General features: G+C 41.4%; 1 protein-coding gene across 3 annotated transcripts in view; it reads left to right on the top strand.

The window, feature by feature from the left end:
* TEK (TEK receptor tyrosine kinase) overlaps positions 1-14,850 on the top strand; it is a 53,356-nt gene extending 38,506 nt beyond the window's left edge. Inside the window, exons 10-23 of one of the 3 annotated variants that reach the window (XM_048292266.1) lie at positions 1,425-1,586; positions 2,384-2,518; positions 3,309-3,602; positions 4,859-5,158; positions 5,663-5,820; positions 7,053-7,263; positions 8,202-8,312; positions 8,659-8,849; positions 9,272-9,385; positions 10,278-10,348; positions 10,937-10,977; positions 12,090-12,186; positions 12,661-12,760; positions 12,890-14,850. In XM_048292266.1, coding sequence (XP_048148223.1) covers positions 1,425-1,586; positions 2,384-2,518; positions 3,309-3,602; positions 4,859-5,158; positions 5,663-5,820; positions 7,053-7,263; positions 8,202-8,312; positions 8,659-8,849; positions 9,272-9,385; positions 10,278-10,348; positions 10,937-10,977; positions 12,090-12,186; positions 12,661-12,760; positions 12,890-12,964 — 2,060 coding nt within the window. In that variant the 3' untranslated portion in view covers positions 12,965-14,850. The remainder of the gene's footprint in view (positions 1-1,424; positions 1,587-2,383; positions 2,519-3,308; positions 3,603-4,858; positions 5,159-5,662; positions 5,821-7,052; positions 7,264-8,201; positions 8,313-8,658; positions 8,850-9,271; positions 9,386-10,277; positions 10,349-10,936; positions 10,978-12,089; positions 12,187-12,660; positions 12,761-12,889) is intronic. The other 2 variants (XM_048292268.1, XM_048292267.1) reach the window with 2 other exon arrangements.
* The last annotated feature ends 4,732 nt before the right edge of the window (positions 14,851-19,582 follow it).

Here is a 19,582-nt window from a genome sequence, read left to right as displayed (position 1 = left end):
TCTGGGCAACCCCTCTGGAAATCTCAGCCCTTATTTTAGATAAGCTGGAGACCACATAGAGGAACCCTGCTAAATAACATAGCAAGAAGGTGGTATCTTTGACATCCAGGGGAAACTGGACACTTCAAAAGGTGACGTGCCAGATCTGAAGGGGGAGATGAAAGGCTGGGAATTATCATCCCCTGCTTTTCCCCTAACAAACTGGGTGTAATTACTAATACATTCCAAAAGAAAACTACCAAGGCCAGGATGGAAAAACAACATAACATACACATTTTCAATGGTTTCCATTACTTTTGTAAAACTTCAAGAAATCACTAACACCAGGCATATTAAAATGGCAGTCCTGATTCTTATTCCTGACTTATAAAAAGTGTGATCCAGGAACCCGATTGCTCATAGCTGTGGACATGAACTTATGGTTAGGTTCCACAGAAAAATTATTAAATCGAACAGCATGGTCTTACTGCTGTACTTCAGTACAAAATGCTTCAAACCAGAATGTTGGGGTTTTTTTCCACGTTCACATGCCCCTTGAGTTGGGCACCAAATTTATGTCTCAGTTTTGGATACAAAACTTCAGGAGGAAACACTCCAGAGTGAGTGTCTCCTCCAAAGGGAAAAGGGCCTCCCCTTTTCCTCTACCAATAAAACAAGTCGGTCACAGCAGGTGAAAGTGGGAAAACCAAACAGTTTATTAACACCAAACAAAACAGGGTAGAACAGGAAAAAAATCAAACCTCAAAATACAACAAATTCCCGGAGAGGGAACAGACATGCAGGCTCGGACTGGCTGGGGCCACCCTGCGGGCCTGCCGGGGCCATCTGCAGGCTCCCCGGACCGGCGAGGAGGGAAGGGAGACAGTGAGGCAAGGGAAGGGAAAAAGAACAAGAAAAAAAGCCCAGCAGAACCTTTTTCCCACTAGCTGGAACACAAAGGAAACCCAAAGAGCAGCACAGCGCTCCCGGTGCACTCCCTCCCGAGCCCCCAGAGCCCCCGAGCCGCTGGGCCCGGCCGTTCGCCTGCCCCGCACTCGGTCCTGTGGCCCCGGCCCCGGGTCCAGCTCAAAGAAACAGCGCCTTGGGCATGGAGCGGATGGGTAAGGAATAAAGCGGCTTCGTAACATCACCCCAGGACATTCCTGAATAAATATTTACAGTTGGAATATGAACAAAAACCCATTTTAAGTACCATACTAATTATGTATATTGAAAGAATAAGTGTGACAATAAGGTTTAGAAGAACACCCCAAATTTTTTTTTAATATCTTAACTGTCAGCTTTAGTGTGTAAAGACCTATCTATTTTGTGAGAGTTTTGAAGAGCATCTTCCATTTTCCTACAGATCTAGGAATAACCAGAGTCTTACTGATACACGAAGCTAAAAGGTTATATAAAAGGTTAATACTTGCATTCTTGTTCAGTTCCTCCTGTGCCACAGTTTGCCCCGAGGCTGACAGACAGAGGACATAATTTTCTCATAATTGATATCAATGCTGAATTACACAATGGAGATGGACCTGTTGTGTCTACAAAACTTCTGTACAAGCCAGCAAAACGTTATCAGTCCTGGATGTCTGTGGAAGGTAAGAGGACATTCTTTAATTCCCTTAAAGACAAATTTCACCCACCAACTGAAACATCATGTGTTTCTGTTCTTGATTATCCTCAAAAGACTTTACAATGCATAGAAGTTAAACCTTTTGTGACTGGATGTGTGACTGTTTATCACTACACATAATGCTCATATGGATGTATTACACCAACAGCAGTCAAAAGTGTATATTCAGTTTAGGAACAAAAGGTTTTCCCCTTCTTCCTTAGGACTAAGTGCACTTAGTATTGGGCCCAGCTGTTTTAAACTCCCATGTAAACAGGTTTTCAAAAGCAGTGGGCAGTACGGAGACATGCTGGGTCATCTAGCATCTTGTGTTGTGCTCATTGTGCCCCTGGTGAATGAAGTAACTTACCAAAATATTTATCAGTAATAGTATGGGCAAAATGAAACCTGCTTATGAGGTAGATGACCTCCTCCAGCTGTGCTTTCAAATTTTATGCATGGCCTAAAATACTATAGGAAACATAACAGGAACTTTAACAACAGCTGTTACTAAATCAGTATAATCCAAAATCTGTGTACAGAAAGAACACTAAGTAACCAATATAGTTCTGTCTTGAAAGAAGGGCAGATGAGGCAACCTTTGGGCTGGGTTGGAACTCAAAAATAATTTTTTTATACATCTAATTAGTTTATCCTAGTGAATCAAGAACAACAACAAAAAAAGGAGCCTGAATATATTACCTTGTATTTTCCAAACATTTTCTTCCATAACATATTTCAACATGGGCCATGGTTTTACTTTCTTTTGACTTTTGTTGTCAGTAAAAGACACAACTAAAAGACTGGACAATCTGGAACCCAAAACGGAGTATCAGTTCTGTGTTCAGCTGAGTCGGCAAGGGGAAGGTGGAGAAGGCCATCCTGGACCACAGGCCAGCTTCACAACAGCTGCGCTTGGTAAGTCACCACCATGACTTTTCACAAATGGGGTGTTTCAGCTGTTTTTCTCTGCAGTCTGTTCCCTGATCTCTGTCAGAACACTTTCAATTGAGCAAAGAAGGCTGCACTTGAAAACTTTGTAGACTCTTTCAGAAGAATCTCAGACAAAGGGATATTAAAAAAAAAAAAAAAAAGGAAGTAAAGGAAAAGAAAAGAAAGGAAAGGAAAGGAAAGGAAAAAACCAAATCATAAAACAGAGGTGAAGAGAAGCAGAAAAAGGCAGATCTATTCTTTTCCCTGATTTAGAGATGAGGGATCTGGGTAAGAAAAATTTATATATTTTGGCTAGCTATGCAGCAGATTTGGAGATAAAAATCACTTTTTTGCAGTCCTTCCTTTTACTGTTAGATCAATTTACTTTAAAAATGAAGATGTTTTAACAAGCAGGAAAGTTTTTAGTCCACTGAGGATAGATCCCAAACTGAATACAGACATACAGAATAAATGAGGATTGCACCAGGACCTATCTAACAAGACAGCACCAGTTGGCTTCTCACATCTAAGAAGTGCAACTGCAACACCAGCTCATTGAAGACACCCTTTTGTTGCCACATCAGCTGTTGATAAGATACTGTGGGACTATCACTGCCTCTTAGATGTAACTTCTGCCAAATTATGTGGGATGGCTGAGAGAATTACCCTATGTCACCCCAAGCTGGGGCAAGTGGTTGGGAATAACAGGTACCCTGTTTTAGCTTAGATACCAGACATGAAATGTTGTTCCCTGTTTCACTGTGGCTTTTCCAAGGTCTTCCTCCACCAGAAGGTATCACTCTCTTTCCAAAAAGTATGACATCATTGAATTTGTCATGGCATCCTTTAACACTGAGGACAGAGGATGATATTCGTGTTGAAGTGGAAAGGAAGAGCGTGAATGACAACGGTGACGAGAGCAGTGTTATTACTCAAGTGCCAGGAAATATGTCCACCTTGATCATTAAAGATCTTGAGCCTAGACAGCAGTACATGTGCAGGGTACGGGTGAACACCAGGTCCCAAGGAGAATGGAGCAACTATCTGTATGCATGGACTTTCAGTGACAGTAAGTGCTGATTCACATCCTTCTGTTTAATTCTTCGTGTTACCCCCAGTGATCAGACTAATTGTCACTTGATGACTACATTAAATGTAATCCTTTATTTTGGTAACATTTAGTTCCTGATGATCACTTGTGGTTGTTATTGCTATTATTTGGAAAGCTCAGCTTCCAAAGGAATTCTTCTACTGGAAATTGTCAGGAACTATTAATGTGTTGGGGTTTTTTTAAATGGAGAAAAACAAGCTTGAGAATCTACATCTTCTTTTCAGTGCAACTCGTGCTTCTGACACAAGTAGCATTTTTTTCCTTCTCAGAATGATGAGCCATCAGAGTTCACTACTCCAAGCTCTTTTGTTACTCAGTTTGGCTATGATAATACAGAAATTGTCAGCACTTAAAGAAGAGAAGATACAATGCAAGGTAAAACCCCCGTGAGCAAAGAGTAGTTAAGTGTGCTACACTGAAGACCGCCCTTGAATTCCCTGAGTGTGAGCAGTGTGCTTTCATAACATCACAACAAATGCCCTATCTGAATGAACTACCATCTGAACAGCTGTCCATCTGAATGGCTGATGGGTGACACTGCCCTTACCACACACTGGAAAGATGGGCTTCTTCCTCCTTATAGGTCGTGTAAGGAGGCCCTCACTGAAATCCTATACGTATTAGTGGAAGTATTAAGGGCTGTCATGGGACTCTCCACTTTCCTGAGCTCTGACACCAAACTGCACTGAGAAACACATAAGGGTCCTCTTTTCCAGGAGAAGGTACTTAGCTTAGTATTCATGGCTGTGTCCACAAGTGTAGCACTCTCCCCTTCTGGTGGTTTTCTGATTAGATTTTTGGAAATGTTGGTATCAATTTCCTTTCTCTCTAACAGCCTGACAGGTAATTGCTCCCTGAAGCAGTGAAAGTGTGGGATATGGGAATTAAAAGGAAATGATGATTCAGTATAGAAGGAAATTAATATTAATCTGAAAGCAAATATGGTGTGCTTGCCTACAGATCAGAGAATGTGTATCTTCATCCAAAGACAGTATACTGCATGCCACTCCAGCTGCTCCTGCAAGTATGGAATGCTGCTACAAGGATCATACTGCACATCAAGATCATAAAATTATTGCATTCAGTAACCATAGCTCATCCACATATTCTGTTTCACACAGCAAAAGGACTGAGGAAAATGTTTTGTTCTCTGTGGAGAGGAGAAAGAGGTGGATGTACACTCCAATGCCCTGTGTGTTTGTGTTTGTTCTCAGGAATCCCTCCTGCACCAAACAACATCAGGTTTTCTAATACCACAGACACATCCTCAGTCATCTCTTGGACAGCTGCTGAGGGTCATTCCATCTCCTCCATCATCATCAGCTACAAAATTTATGGCAAGGCTGAGTACAACCACATCGATATTATCATAAAGAACACCAGCATTACTCAATATCACCTCAAGGGCCTTGAGCCAGATACTGTGTACCAGGTTCAGATTAATGCTCAGAACAACATTGGCTTGAGCAACCCGAACACATCATTTGAACTGAAGACTCTTCCAGAAACTAAAGGTTAGTTAATCCACCATACTGGATTTGCACAAACCAGGACAGGCTGTATAAACTAGTTAGCTAAGACACAGTCATAATACTAATTTTTGAATCTGAGTTTTCTTTTGCTCTTAATTTTAACACAAAACACACCACCACCAATATTTAATTCTTAGTTCACTGCATGGTATTGATGAAGTGACAACATGCACCATTTGTGCATATCCACCAGACAGGGACCAGAGACTCAAAAATTAAAGGAGCTGCATATAGCAAGACTATTAGATCACTAACAGAATGTGACCTCATCTCTGCTCTGACTGAATTCAACAGAATATGCAGGTGCTCATACATCTGAAATTCAGAGCATCCAATGTTTCTGACATTTTTGGAAAACAAAGGGATGTATCGTCACATCTTTAAACAGTTTACAAGACCAGAGTATTCAGTTACACATTGCTAATGTATTGCTAAACTCAGAATATGCTGAAAATAATGATGAATTCTTATGTCCTTCCTCAACAGCTCCATATGAATCAAAAGGAGGCAAAATGCTGCTTATTGCTATCCTTGGCTCTGCAGGGATGACCTGTGTAACAATTCTCCTGGCCTTTCTCATCATGCTGCAGTTAAAGCGAGCCAACTTCCAGCGTCGAATGGCTCAGGCTTTCCAAAATGTGGTGGTGGGTTACCAGCTTTCTTGTGTCAGTTTGGTTGTTAACTTTAGCTCATCTTTTCCTGGTTTTTCTTCCAATTTCTTTTTCCTGGCTTTCCTAAACACTGTCTTCTCTTTATGTGTGCAGTTAGCACTGTTGTAAAGCTTCTCTACTAGTGACCTGAAAGCTAAAGCAATCACAGTTACAGGCTAGGAGGTAGAAAGCTTGACTTGAAAAAAGTTGCAAACCATTTGCTATGCTCCTTCTTCTGCCTTGTCACTCTTGTGTATGACAAGTACCAAGCCAGACAGAATAGAGGAGCCTGTTCTGCCTCTATGAAGTTGTGCCTGATTTTGAAAACTACCAAATATTTAATGTTGCTTGTGAGCATCAACAACAGCTAATACATGTTCATCCATTTTCAACCTGGGGACAGCACATCAGGGACCTATCAATGGCAACATTATAGCTTTGGCTGTGAGGAAATTGCTGAAGGTTTTAACATTACATGGAGGTATCTCTCTATACACATGTATATATTTGTATCCTGCTGCAGTCTCTTAGTCACTCTGCTTTCTGGTGCTTTTCTCTGCCTTCAGAGGGGAACCCATAGAGCAGAATGAAGCTGGCCCAAAGAGTTCCTTCATATGTATCTGAATAGGTTGTTTCATAAACAGGGGCAAGGGGCTCACCCAATGATATGATCAGTCTGCAGGGCACACAGAATAGCTTTGTCTCCTAGTCCTAAAACTTTTCCCATAGCAGTATTTCATGAGAATGTGTAACTGAAGAGATGTCTCCTTAGGTATGGAGGAAGATAATTTCCGTTCTCTTTTTATTTCCTTGCTTCTTCTTGCCTCACCTCACCAACACAAGATTTAATTAAGCCTAATATGAGATAAATCTCAAACCTGAGACTTAAAACTGCTCTTGAGATCAGTTTCATCACATTATTTTTTGCCCATGTCCTTTATCTTCAAAAGGATTATAAGACTGTTCAGGAGGCCCAGATCTAAAAGGTACTTACACACAAATTAGAAGCCTGATTAATTTTGTGGATCTGGGCAGAACTCCTTGTTGCAATTAGTGTCTGAAGTAGTGTAACTGTCTAGAGTACTCTTGTGTATGTAAGAGATGGATTGGGTTCTCTGTGTGTGTGTGTGTAGATGAGTGAGCACAGGTATTTGGGAAATGTAATCAGAGCATTGCTCAGTGAAGTAGAAATCACAGTTAATGTCATTTTCTTAACTCTGTTGCAGAGGGAAGAGCCAGCTCTGCAGTTTAATTCCGGTACTCTCACTCTGAGCAGGAAAGCAAAAACCAGTCCAGATCCTACTATTTATCCAGTTCTTGAGTGGAATGACATAAAATTTCAAGATGTGATTGGGGAAGGTAACTTTGGGCAAGTCCTGAAAGCACGCATTAAGAAAGATGGCTTACGCATGGATGCTGCAATAAAAAGGATGAAAGGTAGTAAAGACCAGGGATTCTGTGACTAAAGAATTTTCTTGATTGTGTATTCTAGTGTTTCTCTGTCGTACAAAATGCTTAGTAACCCTCTTCTAAAGCTACAATAAATATTCAAAATTACTAGTTAAATTGTATCAGGTGTCACTAGGCCAAGATTTGTCAACGACTGTACTTCTGCTGGGCAAAGTTAGTTTCTATTTCTCCTCAGTAGTTGATATCATTAAATATCATGTATTTTTCAATTCATAGATCAATATGAGCTTCATGTGAGTTCATCTGTAAAGCAAGATGCATTGAATAAAGAGGAGCAGAGAACTAGTCTTGGTGCATAGCATTTGTTCATCTTGTTTACTTCAGCCATTCAGAGACAACTGCATCCATGCATCTGTATATATACATACCATGGGGATCATTAATCTTCTTTTTATTCATTGGGCATGATAGATACCTTCCAGAGAGAGCTACAATATGTACAATACTGCAAGAATGTACATGTTTTATTGTAATTCACTAGATCATTATTTAGGCAAATTGAAAAACACTTTTAAGTGGGATGATTAATTTAAAAATAGCCAAGGTCTGCATACAGGCAGAAATAATCAACAGCAAACATAGGGAAGGATTTTTAAGCAGCTTCTTCTCATAAGATCTGCTACAACATTTTACACTCTCAAGTAAGAAGGAGAGTGACAGGGTGTGTTAAGATGCTTCCTTTCTCTGAAGATAGCTTCTGCAGACATTTGTTTCTCTCTTTTTTTCCCTCTCATTGAAAAATCCTACCTTTTTCCGTAAACACTAATGTACCTTATAGTTTTCCTCTTTCTACTGGGGTTGAAATAGTAGTGGCCCAAGCAACTCAGACTCCTCATATTTAAAAATAATATTGTTATAAACTCAGTTCAGAGGAAAACATCAATGAGTGCTGTTTTGATTTTCAGAGTATGCCTCAAAAGATGATCACAGAGATTTTGCCGGAGAACTTGAAGTTCTTTGTAAACTTGGTCATCATCCCAACATCATAAATCTTTTGGGAGCATGTGAACATAGGGGTAAGGTACTATTGAATACACGCACTTTAAAAATTAGTTAAAAAAAGCCCCTCTCACAATATAGCCCATACAGTCCAGAGAAACACTACCAGGTCTGTGTACAACATTTGTTAAAAGGTCAGATAAACTTGTGTTTGGATCTACAAGTCCACATTAATGCTCCAGAAATGATGTTCAGTACTAGCTCTAAATTCTTCTCTACTCCTAGAAATTAGCTTGTTTGACATTTCCCTCCAGTCTGTTTTATGTTTATTTCCTTTCCGTGTAAATTTCAGTGTAAATTTCCAAAGACTATTACTGACCATCTCTTACTTTGTGATATGCTCACTATCTGATGTTTTGTTAGGATATCTTTACCTTGCTATTGAATATGCCCCCCATGGAAATTTACTGGACTTCCTTCGGAAAAGCAGAGTACTAGAGACAGACCCGGCATTTGCTATTGCCAACAGTACCGCATCTACACTTTCCTCACAGCAGCTTCTGCATTTTGCAGCAGATGTTGCCAGAGGGATGGACTACTTGAGCCAAAAACAGGTCAGTCTTCAACTCTCTATCCACTGAAAGCATGGCAAATAATTTTCCAGGGAATATGCCCTTTAATTAAATTAATTTTTAATTTTAGCTTCTATAGCACACACTGAATGAGATTTATTTTGTTGTCTCCACTTAAACCTATCAAATACTACGTCATGAGGAATCATGGAAGAGGCATTAAAACTTAAAACAACATGGTATTTAACTGCTTTCATTTTCAGATAAAGTTTAAGATGTTCTTGGTAGTGACATACCACACCATTTTCTTTGTTTTGTGTTCTTACTCCAAATGTTTGCAATTTTCAATAAAGCAGTAAAGTAATACATGTAAAACTCAATTATACTGACTTCCTTATTTTATTACATCATTATTATTACTGTTGTGGTTGTTATTATTATTATTACTATTATGATTATTTTAGTTTATTCATCGAGATTTGGCAGCAAGAAACATCTTGGTTGGAGAAAATTATGTTGCAAAAATAGCTGACTTTGGCTTGTCAAGAGGTCAAGAAGTTTATGTTAAGAAGACCATGGTAAGGACCAAACCAAATTGATACAGTCTGTTTTCTTAATTTTGTTTTCTTATTTCTTAATCTGTGTTTTCATATGAACAAAAATGCAAATTTACAGGTATTACAGAACTAATTATTTAAATGCTATAGTTAACATGTAAAATATGCACATGTTTATTAATATACACATAAATACATCTACTTGTAAATAAATTCTATACCATGTTTATAATATACAATGTAATTTAAAATTATATGAATATGGATGACAGTAAACTAGATGAGTCAAGCTGGTCTAATTCTATTGAACAAGGCCAAAGTTAGCAATATGGTAACCAGAGGTACATCAGGATGTGTCCAGAGTTAATGCTTTGGAAGATCTGAAATAGAAAGATATGTAACAAACATCATGTAGCTATAGACCAGAAATAGCACTGTGTTGTCAAGGCAACAAGATGGTCAGAGGCATTGTCTTAAGTATTATTTACATTTCACCTTGATGCTGATTAGATAATTTTTTTATTAGCTTTCATGTGAACTGTTCCCTTGGGAAGCAAATCATATAATCTTAGGCTCATGGAATGACTTGTTTTGAAAGGGACCTCAAAGACTATCTAGTTCCAACCCCACCTTTCACTACACCAGGTTATTCAGAGCCCCATCCAGCTTGGCCTTGAACAATCCTACATCCACAACTTCTCTGGCCAACGTGTTCGAGTGTCTCACCACTCTCACAGTAAAGAATTTCTTCTGTAAAAATGCACAAGTTTAATAAGTTTATTTACTTGATAAAGTTTACTTGAATAAAGTCAGTTTTCATTAAAGTAACACAGAACGATATGTTCTGGCATAGAAATTGCAATAGTGCTATACCAAGAACTGAAAAATAAAACTTTCATTAAATAATTTCCAGGGACGGCTTCCAGTGCGATGGATGGCAATTGAATCTTTAAATTACAGTGTTTACACCACAAATAGTGATGTGTAAGTATGTGTTCAAGTGGCATTTTTTAAACAAAGAAATATTTTTCCATATCAAGGAAAGTTTGGCAGCTAGCATGAGACATCCACTCTTAACTCACAAGACTCAGTAGTCATGTCAGCATGAGTGAGCAATGGAAGCAAAAAATAAAACCCATAACAAAAAAGTTACTTTTATTTCTTCATCAGGGTCTGATCAAGTTCTGCGTTCTCAACCTACTTAGATGTGCCCCACTACTTTAGCTGTATTTCTCTTTCAAAACAGGAGACCTGATGAATCTTTGGGAAACCCAGAGGAAATTGGTATTTTATTTAGGAAACTAGAAATTGTATTTGGAAAAGCAATTCTATAACTACGGTATTTGCTGAAATCTGATAAAGGTCTTTGGTTGACTCAGAGTGAATTAATTTTGCTACTTTTCCTGCTTTCTGATTCTACAAACCCCAGCATTATACAAAATTTTATAAAAAATACAGAAAAACATACCACACTTCTCTGTGTTCCCTGAATACTAGCAAAACTATCTACCATTTAAAAATATTAATTCTTATTGCATTCTTGTTGCACTTCATAATATCCCTCTGTTGCAGATGGTCATATGGTGTCCTCTTATGGGAAATTGTTAGTTTAGGTAAGTATCTGAACTTTGTACTCCACAAATAAACAATCTGAGCCAAGGCAGCTCCATTCACTCAGTCTTTTAAAATATATTGCTTCAAAATAGCAGTATTTTTTCAATTTTCTTTCTGTTTTATTCAATACATTTTATTTAGGTTCAGTATGCTTGGAAATAAAATTGTCAGATTTTCAATTCAGGTACCATTTTAAATGAGAAAGAACCATAATGATCATGTTTTCATTACACTATAAAACCGAGGCCATACCTAAATATAAACTCCAGGATATCATATGATATTATAGCCTGAATACAATGTTTTGATTTTGGTGGGTGGCTTTTCCCCAGCTTTCCTGCATTTTAAATCAAGACTTACATTTTTGTGATATTGCAGTGTAGGGGAGTAATTAGCTCCTACTCCAAATATTCATGAAGAAAATTTTTGAACATTAACCTTCAAATAAAATTTAGAGTTCATTTCTGCAGACACCTCTATCCATCATGATTGCGATACAGCCTCTCACCACTCAAAATCGCTGTGTTACATCTCCCTTGTGATTTGCCCTGGAGATGTACCCATGCTGGCCAGGAGATGCTACTGACTGAGGTGCACATGGCCTACTGGACTGATCATGAGCTCTGGATTTCTGATTTATTCCTGGCTTTCTTTACTAAATGGGTTTGCATTAGATATGGATGCCGTGTGGAAAATCAAGACTCTAAGCAACCAAATATCTGCAGAAAGGGGCAAAACCAGCTGATAGTAAGAGCTCCATGAGTCCATACCAGATATTATTATGATGCTAATGAAGGAATGACTTGCCTAGTGACATCAATGCTGTTGATAAAACACTTCAAATACAATCAGATCCAGGCCCTCAGACTTGTAGAGAAATTTAGGCCAGCCCCACAAATGAGAATATTGACAATTAGTTTTATTTTTCTCTTCAATATTGTGCATCAAGCAGTAAGGAAGGATTAACAATAAAAATGTAGCTGCAAAATATTCCCAAATTTTGGATTAATTTAGCTGTTACTATGTCAGTCACACCTTTCCATGTCTACTATGAAATTAAACTTTATTTTATTAAAACCCTCTTCTGTTCATGACAATGGTTAAACTTAAGGTGGAACACCATATTGCGGAATGACATGTGCAGAACTATATGAAAAACTCCCTCAAGGCTACCGACTGGAAAAGCCTCTCAACTGTGATGATGAAGTGTGAGTATTGCCTCAGAAAAAAACCAAAAAGAAACAGAATAACATAACATCAGCTATAGAAAATACATGATTTCTACAAGAAACTAATAAACAATTTTTTTTAAATATAAAAACTACATTTAAGAATTCAAAAGGAGCACAAAATATAAAAAGTACATTAAAAAATTAAAAAGTATACAAGTCCTTTTGTGCACAGCATGCACTGTTAATTTGCCATGAATACTTTCCCAGGCTCTCTGTTCTAGCCAGTTACCCTGCTCTTTACACAACATGCCAGGGTTTTAGCTCAAAGAGAGATTTTTGATTATTTGAGTAAAAAAATTTCTTTTCAGGCAGGAACTAACTATTGTAATTTCAGCTATGTATAAATCCATTTTCCTCTGAAAGTGGAATGTGCACAATCTTTAATACCATAAATTTTTAACTTTAACCTATGTATCTAAACTATCAAATGCTGGTGTTTGATTTTTAAAGGTATGACCTGATGAGACAGTGCTGGAAAGAGAAACCATATGAAAGACCATCATTTGCTCAGATACTGGTGTCACTGAACAGGATGTTAGAAGACAGGAAGGTAAGAATAAAATTCTGTTTTATATTTATATATATATAAATAATTAGGCTATGAATAATTTCAGTATTATTTAGGGTCCTTGAGGTAATGCACCTTGCATCACACCTTCTCTGTTTATTTCTTTCCCAGACCTATGTGAATACTACCCTATACGAGAAATTTACTTATGCAGGCATTGATTGCTCCGCTGAAGAAGCTGCTTAAGACGGGACAAATCTTCATTCATCAGTGATGTATTACAGAAACCCAAAATTCAATCTCCTGGAGCCCAAAATGTGATGTGCTGTGTAGAACTGTGTCTAGTTCTAACTATATATAATACAGCAATACTGTTTTACCACAGTTATGTGTGTGAATATCACACAGTAACCTCTGCCTTCACAGGCTGTAGAAGTGTATATACTGTCCAAAGCAGGTATAGACTGAAGTAATGAAATCTGTTGTTTCATATGCAGGGTTTTCTTTTTTCCTAGTCATGTAGATATAATGTCTACATACATATTGTAATGCATTAGGTATTGCCATCTTAGATTTTTTTTATATTTTCCAAGAGCTACTCATAGAAAAGTGGTAACTTATTGTAGTATTCCATGTACATTTCATTGTGTCTGAAACAAAAATGCTAGGCAGTTGCAACAATGGAAGTTGTAATCCAGTGTGCTCAACTAGGATAATTAAGACAGACTCCTATTTGAATGCAAAAGTCAGCTAGTAGAAATAATCTAGTCAAAAGTTTTGTTGACACTTGTAAGATATAAGGCATGCTATTGCTCTTTCGTTGCCTGGTATGATGGTCAGTTTTTGCCCATATGCAAAATATACATATATTTGGAAGTGTTTAATGCTATCAGAGGCAGCCATACAGCAATTATCATGAAGTGTAGGTTTGAGGAGCATACTATGCATTGTAAACCACATTTTTACAACCCGCCTGGATATACATGAGACTTATTCAATTTGTATTTAATTTAATAATTTCACTGCATAATTATAAATTACTACCTATTATATACAAGCAGGGCTTACTTACTTTTGTTCACTTCACCCTCTCATTCAGCCTGTAGTGTGGTATGACCTCTTAAAAATATCATAGTCAAATGCTTCAAAACAGCGATATTTTGACCTGCCAGAAAGGTCCCTAGTCCTCAGGTAAGATGTACAGAGGCAGGATTGGCTTGAACTTCTGGTGTCAAGCTGGGTACAAGGGATTTGGTGAATTTACCCTATCCAAATTTCACATATCAGCCAACTTCATGTTTTGCACACATGCTCCCCTCTTCCCCTTGACTTACCAGCTTGTAACTGTCCATCAGACCACAGTGACTTTCCAGTTGGGTGCATCAAGTCATCCCCTAAGACTTGGAGAAAGATTCTTGAGAGAGTACAAGATTTCCCCTTCTGATTCTTACTTTGTGGATGGGTATGTGATTGGTTACAATGTGGGGGTATCACAGCAGAGTATAGAGTAACATTAATGACGTACACCGGACTGACTCAAATAGAAGCACCAAGAACCTACTAAAAGGGATTAAGCCAACAAACAAGGGTGCTGAGATGACTTGTGTGGCCTTGAGATAGGCAGAACTTGCACTGTAAACCAGGTGCTAGATGTAAACTAGGAGTTTATTGTTGGGGATTTAAATAAGTTTACTTATAGAATATTAGAAATTAATTGTGTAGGTTTAAGTTTAATTGTAACTTGCTTTCAGCTTAGCATGAGAGGGCCCTGCTCAAAACTTAGCGTAGGTGAACTTTAAATGAACTCTGTTAGCATAATGGCTAAGCAGGGGAGGAAACTGAGAAAGACTATCTTCAGATAAGGCCTGAGACCCTGGAGGGGCCCAAGACTGCCCCAAGCTGGAAGATAAGAGCAGTTAATGGCACATGAACATGGAGAATCCAATGAGGTGTTAGCAGACCCCAGACCATAAATCACTGTAGGACTAAGAGGCATGTGCAGGGCACATGACGAGTGCGTGAAAGTCGGGTGCACAGACTGTAAGGGTATAAAGACCCAGGGATTTCTTTGGTCAGGGTCCCTCTCAGGTGGCACCCAGCTCAAACTGAAATAAACAGACTCTGCCTTAGAACCCAGGGTCCGATCTCTTCTTTCACATTTACAAAGAGCACACAGGTTCACTGGACCAAGGGACAGCTCCAAAAAAAAAAACAAAAAAAAGGAGAAACAAATTCCAATATATTTTTTCAAGAGACTACTTTGCCAGTGGTTTTTGAAGCATAGGCATTGCATTTTGCAGTTGAACTACATTCCTACCAGTCAGTGAGATGAATAAGAATGTACCTCCAAGGGTGTTTTCTAGACTTCCAGGCAAAGCTGGCTAAAAACATCTGCTGGAACTGCTCCACTTTCTGTACAGAATTTTTCACAGGTACAAAGAGGTTCTTGTCTCATACTCTCATATATTTCTAACAGGCAGACACAACTGACTATTCTGCTACTTGATGTGAAGCTCTCCTTCTGTGGCAAATTTTTACATTGACCATTATGTCACATAATTAAAGCATCAGAGAGTCATTCACCAACTCAATAGCTCTTAATACTGTCTGCATTTAAAGTGCTTAAGTCTCAATGTAAATTTACCTGAAAGACAATTAAGTCTCCTTATAAATATTCTTCTTATATTCCTTTAATATAGTGGCACATAATAATTTTCTACATTTCTTCCCTGGACACATAGGTGAGCTGTAGGGAACTGGCCGTAATGGATGTAAAGAAAGCAAGAAAAAACAGTTTGAACAGCATGCGGAACTTAGAACTTAGTAGATGGCGGTGAGAGGAAACCATTAATGCAAAACAGGCCAGCCCCATCAAAAATGGGAGCTATGAGGGACGTACCAGGTGGACAGGCTATGGGAAGGTAAGCTTAGAAAAACAGAGAAACCACAACTGTTCCAATGTTTGGAACCATTATTCTGTTATCTCACTTTTTAACCAGTTTTTGCCTCCTTTGTAAAAAGATACTGCTCAGGATCAATGGCAGCTTATTGCACCTGCAGAGCTGAGAGGCTTTTTCCCCTGCTGCTGTGCTACAGGCTGATTTAGCAGCATTGCCTAACACAGAGATACACAGAAGCACCAAAAGCAATTGGCTTTGTGCCACTTGATCTCAAAGGTCAAAACTCTCAGCAGACACAGATGGAAGAGACTCACGCACTCCCTGTTTGCTGGCTTGACACACGCCTGGCTGGCACAGCTTTCCCTGATGGAGGATAACAACAAGGGGCAGCTCCCTCGCAGCCATGCCGCCCAGAGATCTGCAGGGCTCCGTCAGCACCCGGCTTCATGAGTGACCACGACTGCTGGGATGGAAGGCAACCACCAAATCCTCGCTGACTTCAGTGGCAGCAGCAGCAGCGCCTGCATCAGATCCCTAAGTCTGGGGCTGGGCTGGACAAAGGACGCACACGGCACACCGCCCCTGAAGGACATGACTTTGGAAACAACCACCTGCCACTGTCTCCTGTTGTTTGCAGTAGGGTCACAGCAGCCTGAGGCACCAGGCAGCCCTCAGTGCCACCTGGGACTGCAGATGACAGGCCCTGGCCTCCGGGACCAAGCACGTGGGGGAACTTGCTCTCCAGACTGAGCTTCCAGATTGAAAAGGCTGCCGTGAGCAGCCACCTCAAAGGGCAGACACATGGGGCTCTCCCCCACTTCAGCTGTGCCAGCTACACAGGCCTGGGTAGCAGCCGCCGAGCACAGGGACAACAGAAGGCACACAAATAGGGACAAACCCAGCCAAGCACAGAGATTTTTCATGATTGCTGAGCCCCAGACGGCCCCCAAGCGTGGTGTCACCCACCAGTCTTCCTCTGTTGACAAAGAGCAGGTCCAGAGGGTGCCTTCCCTCATTGCCTCCCTCACCAGCTGTGTCAGGAAGTTCTCTGCCACACACTCCAGGGACCTCCTGTAATAAATGAGGGCCAGTTCTCCACAGAGATGATTAACTGGTAATTTATTAAAAGAAAAGAGAACAAAAAAAAAGACCAGGTGGAAGAACCAGGAGGGGGAGTAGCCCTCTCCTCCTCACCCAGCGGTGGGAGGACCTCGCTGTGGCAGGCTCCAGTTACAGGAGAGCTTCCCTGTGAGAGCCTCAAAGGCACAGGAGGACGTGTTCTCAGGGGAACACTGCCTTTTATGCTCTCTTTCAGTCTTTCTAATTGGTTAGTCCACGAGGTTGCTGCTTAGCAACTTGGTTCACTGGCTTAGATTTCCTGCTTCTCAGGTGATGATTGGGTCGCCCCTAGGTCTCTCCCTCTCCCCTCACAGTGCATCAAGTGATTGGTGCGAGCTCTGGCTTGGAGGGAGGCTGGTGATTGGTGGGTGCAGCTCCCTCTCCCAAGGCTGATGTCATCCCCATGGGGCTTAGGGACCTTCCATACTCTATATCTCCACCTCCTGGCCTCTTTATATCAACTGCAGTCCTTTTAAATGAAAGGGCTTCCAACTCCATTCAACACTCCAAACCGCACAACTCCATACAACCCAAATCACAACATTCAACCACCCTACCTAACACCCGTACAAGCCCAATTAGAACGCATCAAACTGCCTAAACTAGAATAACTCCTGTAACACTCCCAGACTGCTTGCTGTCCGCTCTCCTGGACTGCCAGCAGACGTGCCTACCTTCTTTGGTTCTGCTTGCAGAGCCTCGTACCTATTACCCATGGCCACCTGGGAAGCAGGAGCAGTCCCGGAGGAGACGTGCTGGCTGCACCAGGCAGGAACCAAAAGCCTCCACGTGCACAGCTGAAAGCCTGTATCTCCACAGGATGGTTTGGCTGCCCCGCTCTTCTGCTCTTGGGTTTTGGCTGAAAAGGCAATTGCACTTTCTTCCTCATGCAGAAGCCCACAGCTGGGCAAAAAGTGGCCAGTGGGCGGTATTCCAAAGGCAGTGTGGATTGGAGTTGGTAAAGGAAGGAGACCGTTCCCAATTCCAAAGCACACCAGAACACCCATAGGAGGGACTTTGCATCCTGCTCCCTCGCTACCTCTGCCAGAAGTTTTCCCGTTGCGCCAGCAGCTGCTGCACCTCCCAACGCTGCCCTTCCAGCTCACTTGCCTGATGAGTGGAAGAAAACATAAAGTCCCAGCCAAGCTTCCCAAATAAACAGTGGAGGCTTCATGCCTCGCACAAACCCCCACCTGAAGAGCGCACAGTTAGTGGCTTTGTGCCCTCCAGCAACCCCGGCCTAACCAGAAACGTAGAAGGAGGCTCAGCAGGTGGAAGGAAAGGAGATGCCACCTTTCTTCCCTGTTCTGATGGCTGCCTGTTTCCTGGCTCCTCTCTCCTCAGCATTTCTGCCTCTTCTCAGAGGCTCTCCTCTCAAAGTGCTGAAGGTGGTCCTTGTCATCTCCTCGGCTTCCTGCAGTACTTTGCTGCAGGGATGACAGCAGTCAGGCTTTCAGAAGAGGCTGAGCAGAGGCTCCGCTGATCTGAGAAATGGATGCTGCCCAAAGGAAAAAAGAAACTAAACAGACCAAATTAAAAGACACAATAAAACGAGGAACCATTCTTTTCCAAACTGAGTTCCTAACGGGGTCAAGCTAGATTCCTCTAGCTCCCAGAAATGCACAGACATAGGACTGGGGGCACCATCAGCACATCTGCCTTCATGACCAGGACACTGGTGGCACAGGCAAACACGGCCCATAACTGCACTAGTCCATTCGTCAAGGTGTCAGCACTTGCTGGGATTTTTGTCCCGGCAGCACTGCAGGATTGCTGCTTGCTGTCCAAAGGATTTGTTCCTCTCAGGAAACTCAAGACTTATTCAAGTTTCACTTCTCTACAGACATGGGCTATTTGAGCGTCCAAATGAGATGTGGGGCATAAGCCATTCCTCAAGAGACTCCCAAGAGCTCTGAAAAATATTGATCCCATGTGTTGTTCTCAGGACCACTGGACATACAGGTTTTCAGCAGCAAGCCGGGAGCAGGGACACAAGCGGCAGAGCGCAGACGGACTCAGCTCTGGCTCGCAGGGAGAGCAGTGTCTACCCTGGCATCCCCTGCCCCTCCTGTGCTGGCTGGCATCTTCCTTTGCAGCAGGGACAGCCAAGGAAGTGGCCCGGTCAGCAGCTCTCTGTCTGCCACAAAACCTGGCAGCAAACCTGCAGCGGTTCTCACCTACTTGACCGGGCCAGGCAGCAAATGGGGCTGGCACCAATCCTGCTCAGCTGGCCCTGTTTGGTGGGCAGAAACCTCTAAGCGTGGGGCAGGAGGGACAAGCTTGGTGCCCTCAGATGCTCACAGTCAGCCCCCTACAGCCCCCGCCTTTCCAAAGACCAGTCTAGAACCGCTTGGCAGGGACTGCTTTCATTGTGTTCTCAAGCCCCATTGCAGGCCTCCGTCCCCAGCATTGCAACATTGCTTCAGTTCCTTTGCTCCCAGGTAAACCTGAATACACCACCCAAGAGCAAAAGAGGGCCACAGCAATGAGCAGAAGCTGCGAGCTCGCCTCGGGGGAACGGCTGAGAATTGGGCTTGTTTAGCCTGGAGAAAGGCAAGCCCTGATGAGACCTTTCAGTATTTGAAGGCGCTTATAGAAAGATGGGGACATATCTTTTTGCAGGGCCAATTGCAAGAGGACAAGGGGGAATGAATTGGTTCAGATTGGCTCTAAGGAAGAAACTGTTTACGAGGGGAGTGCTGAAACACTGGCACAGGTTACCCAGAGAGCTGGGAGGTGCCCTGCCCCTGGCAACATTCAAGCTCAGGTTGGATGGGGCTCTGAGCAACCTGATCGACTTGAAGATGTCCTTGCCAGTGGCAGGGGGTTTGGACTAGATGACCTT

Source organism: Corvus hawaiiensis, chromosome Z (assembly GCF_020740725.1).
Source record: "Corvus hawaiiensis isolate bCorHaw1 chromosome Z, bCorHaw1.pri.cur, whole genome shotgun sequence".
NCBI classification, from domain to species: Eukaryota; Metazoa; Chordata; class Aves; order Passeriformes; family Corvidae; genus Corvus; species Corvus hawaiiensis.
Note: the sequence above shows the minus strand (reverse complement) of the source record. Positions and strands in the feature narration are given on the sequence as shown.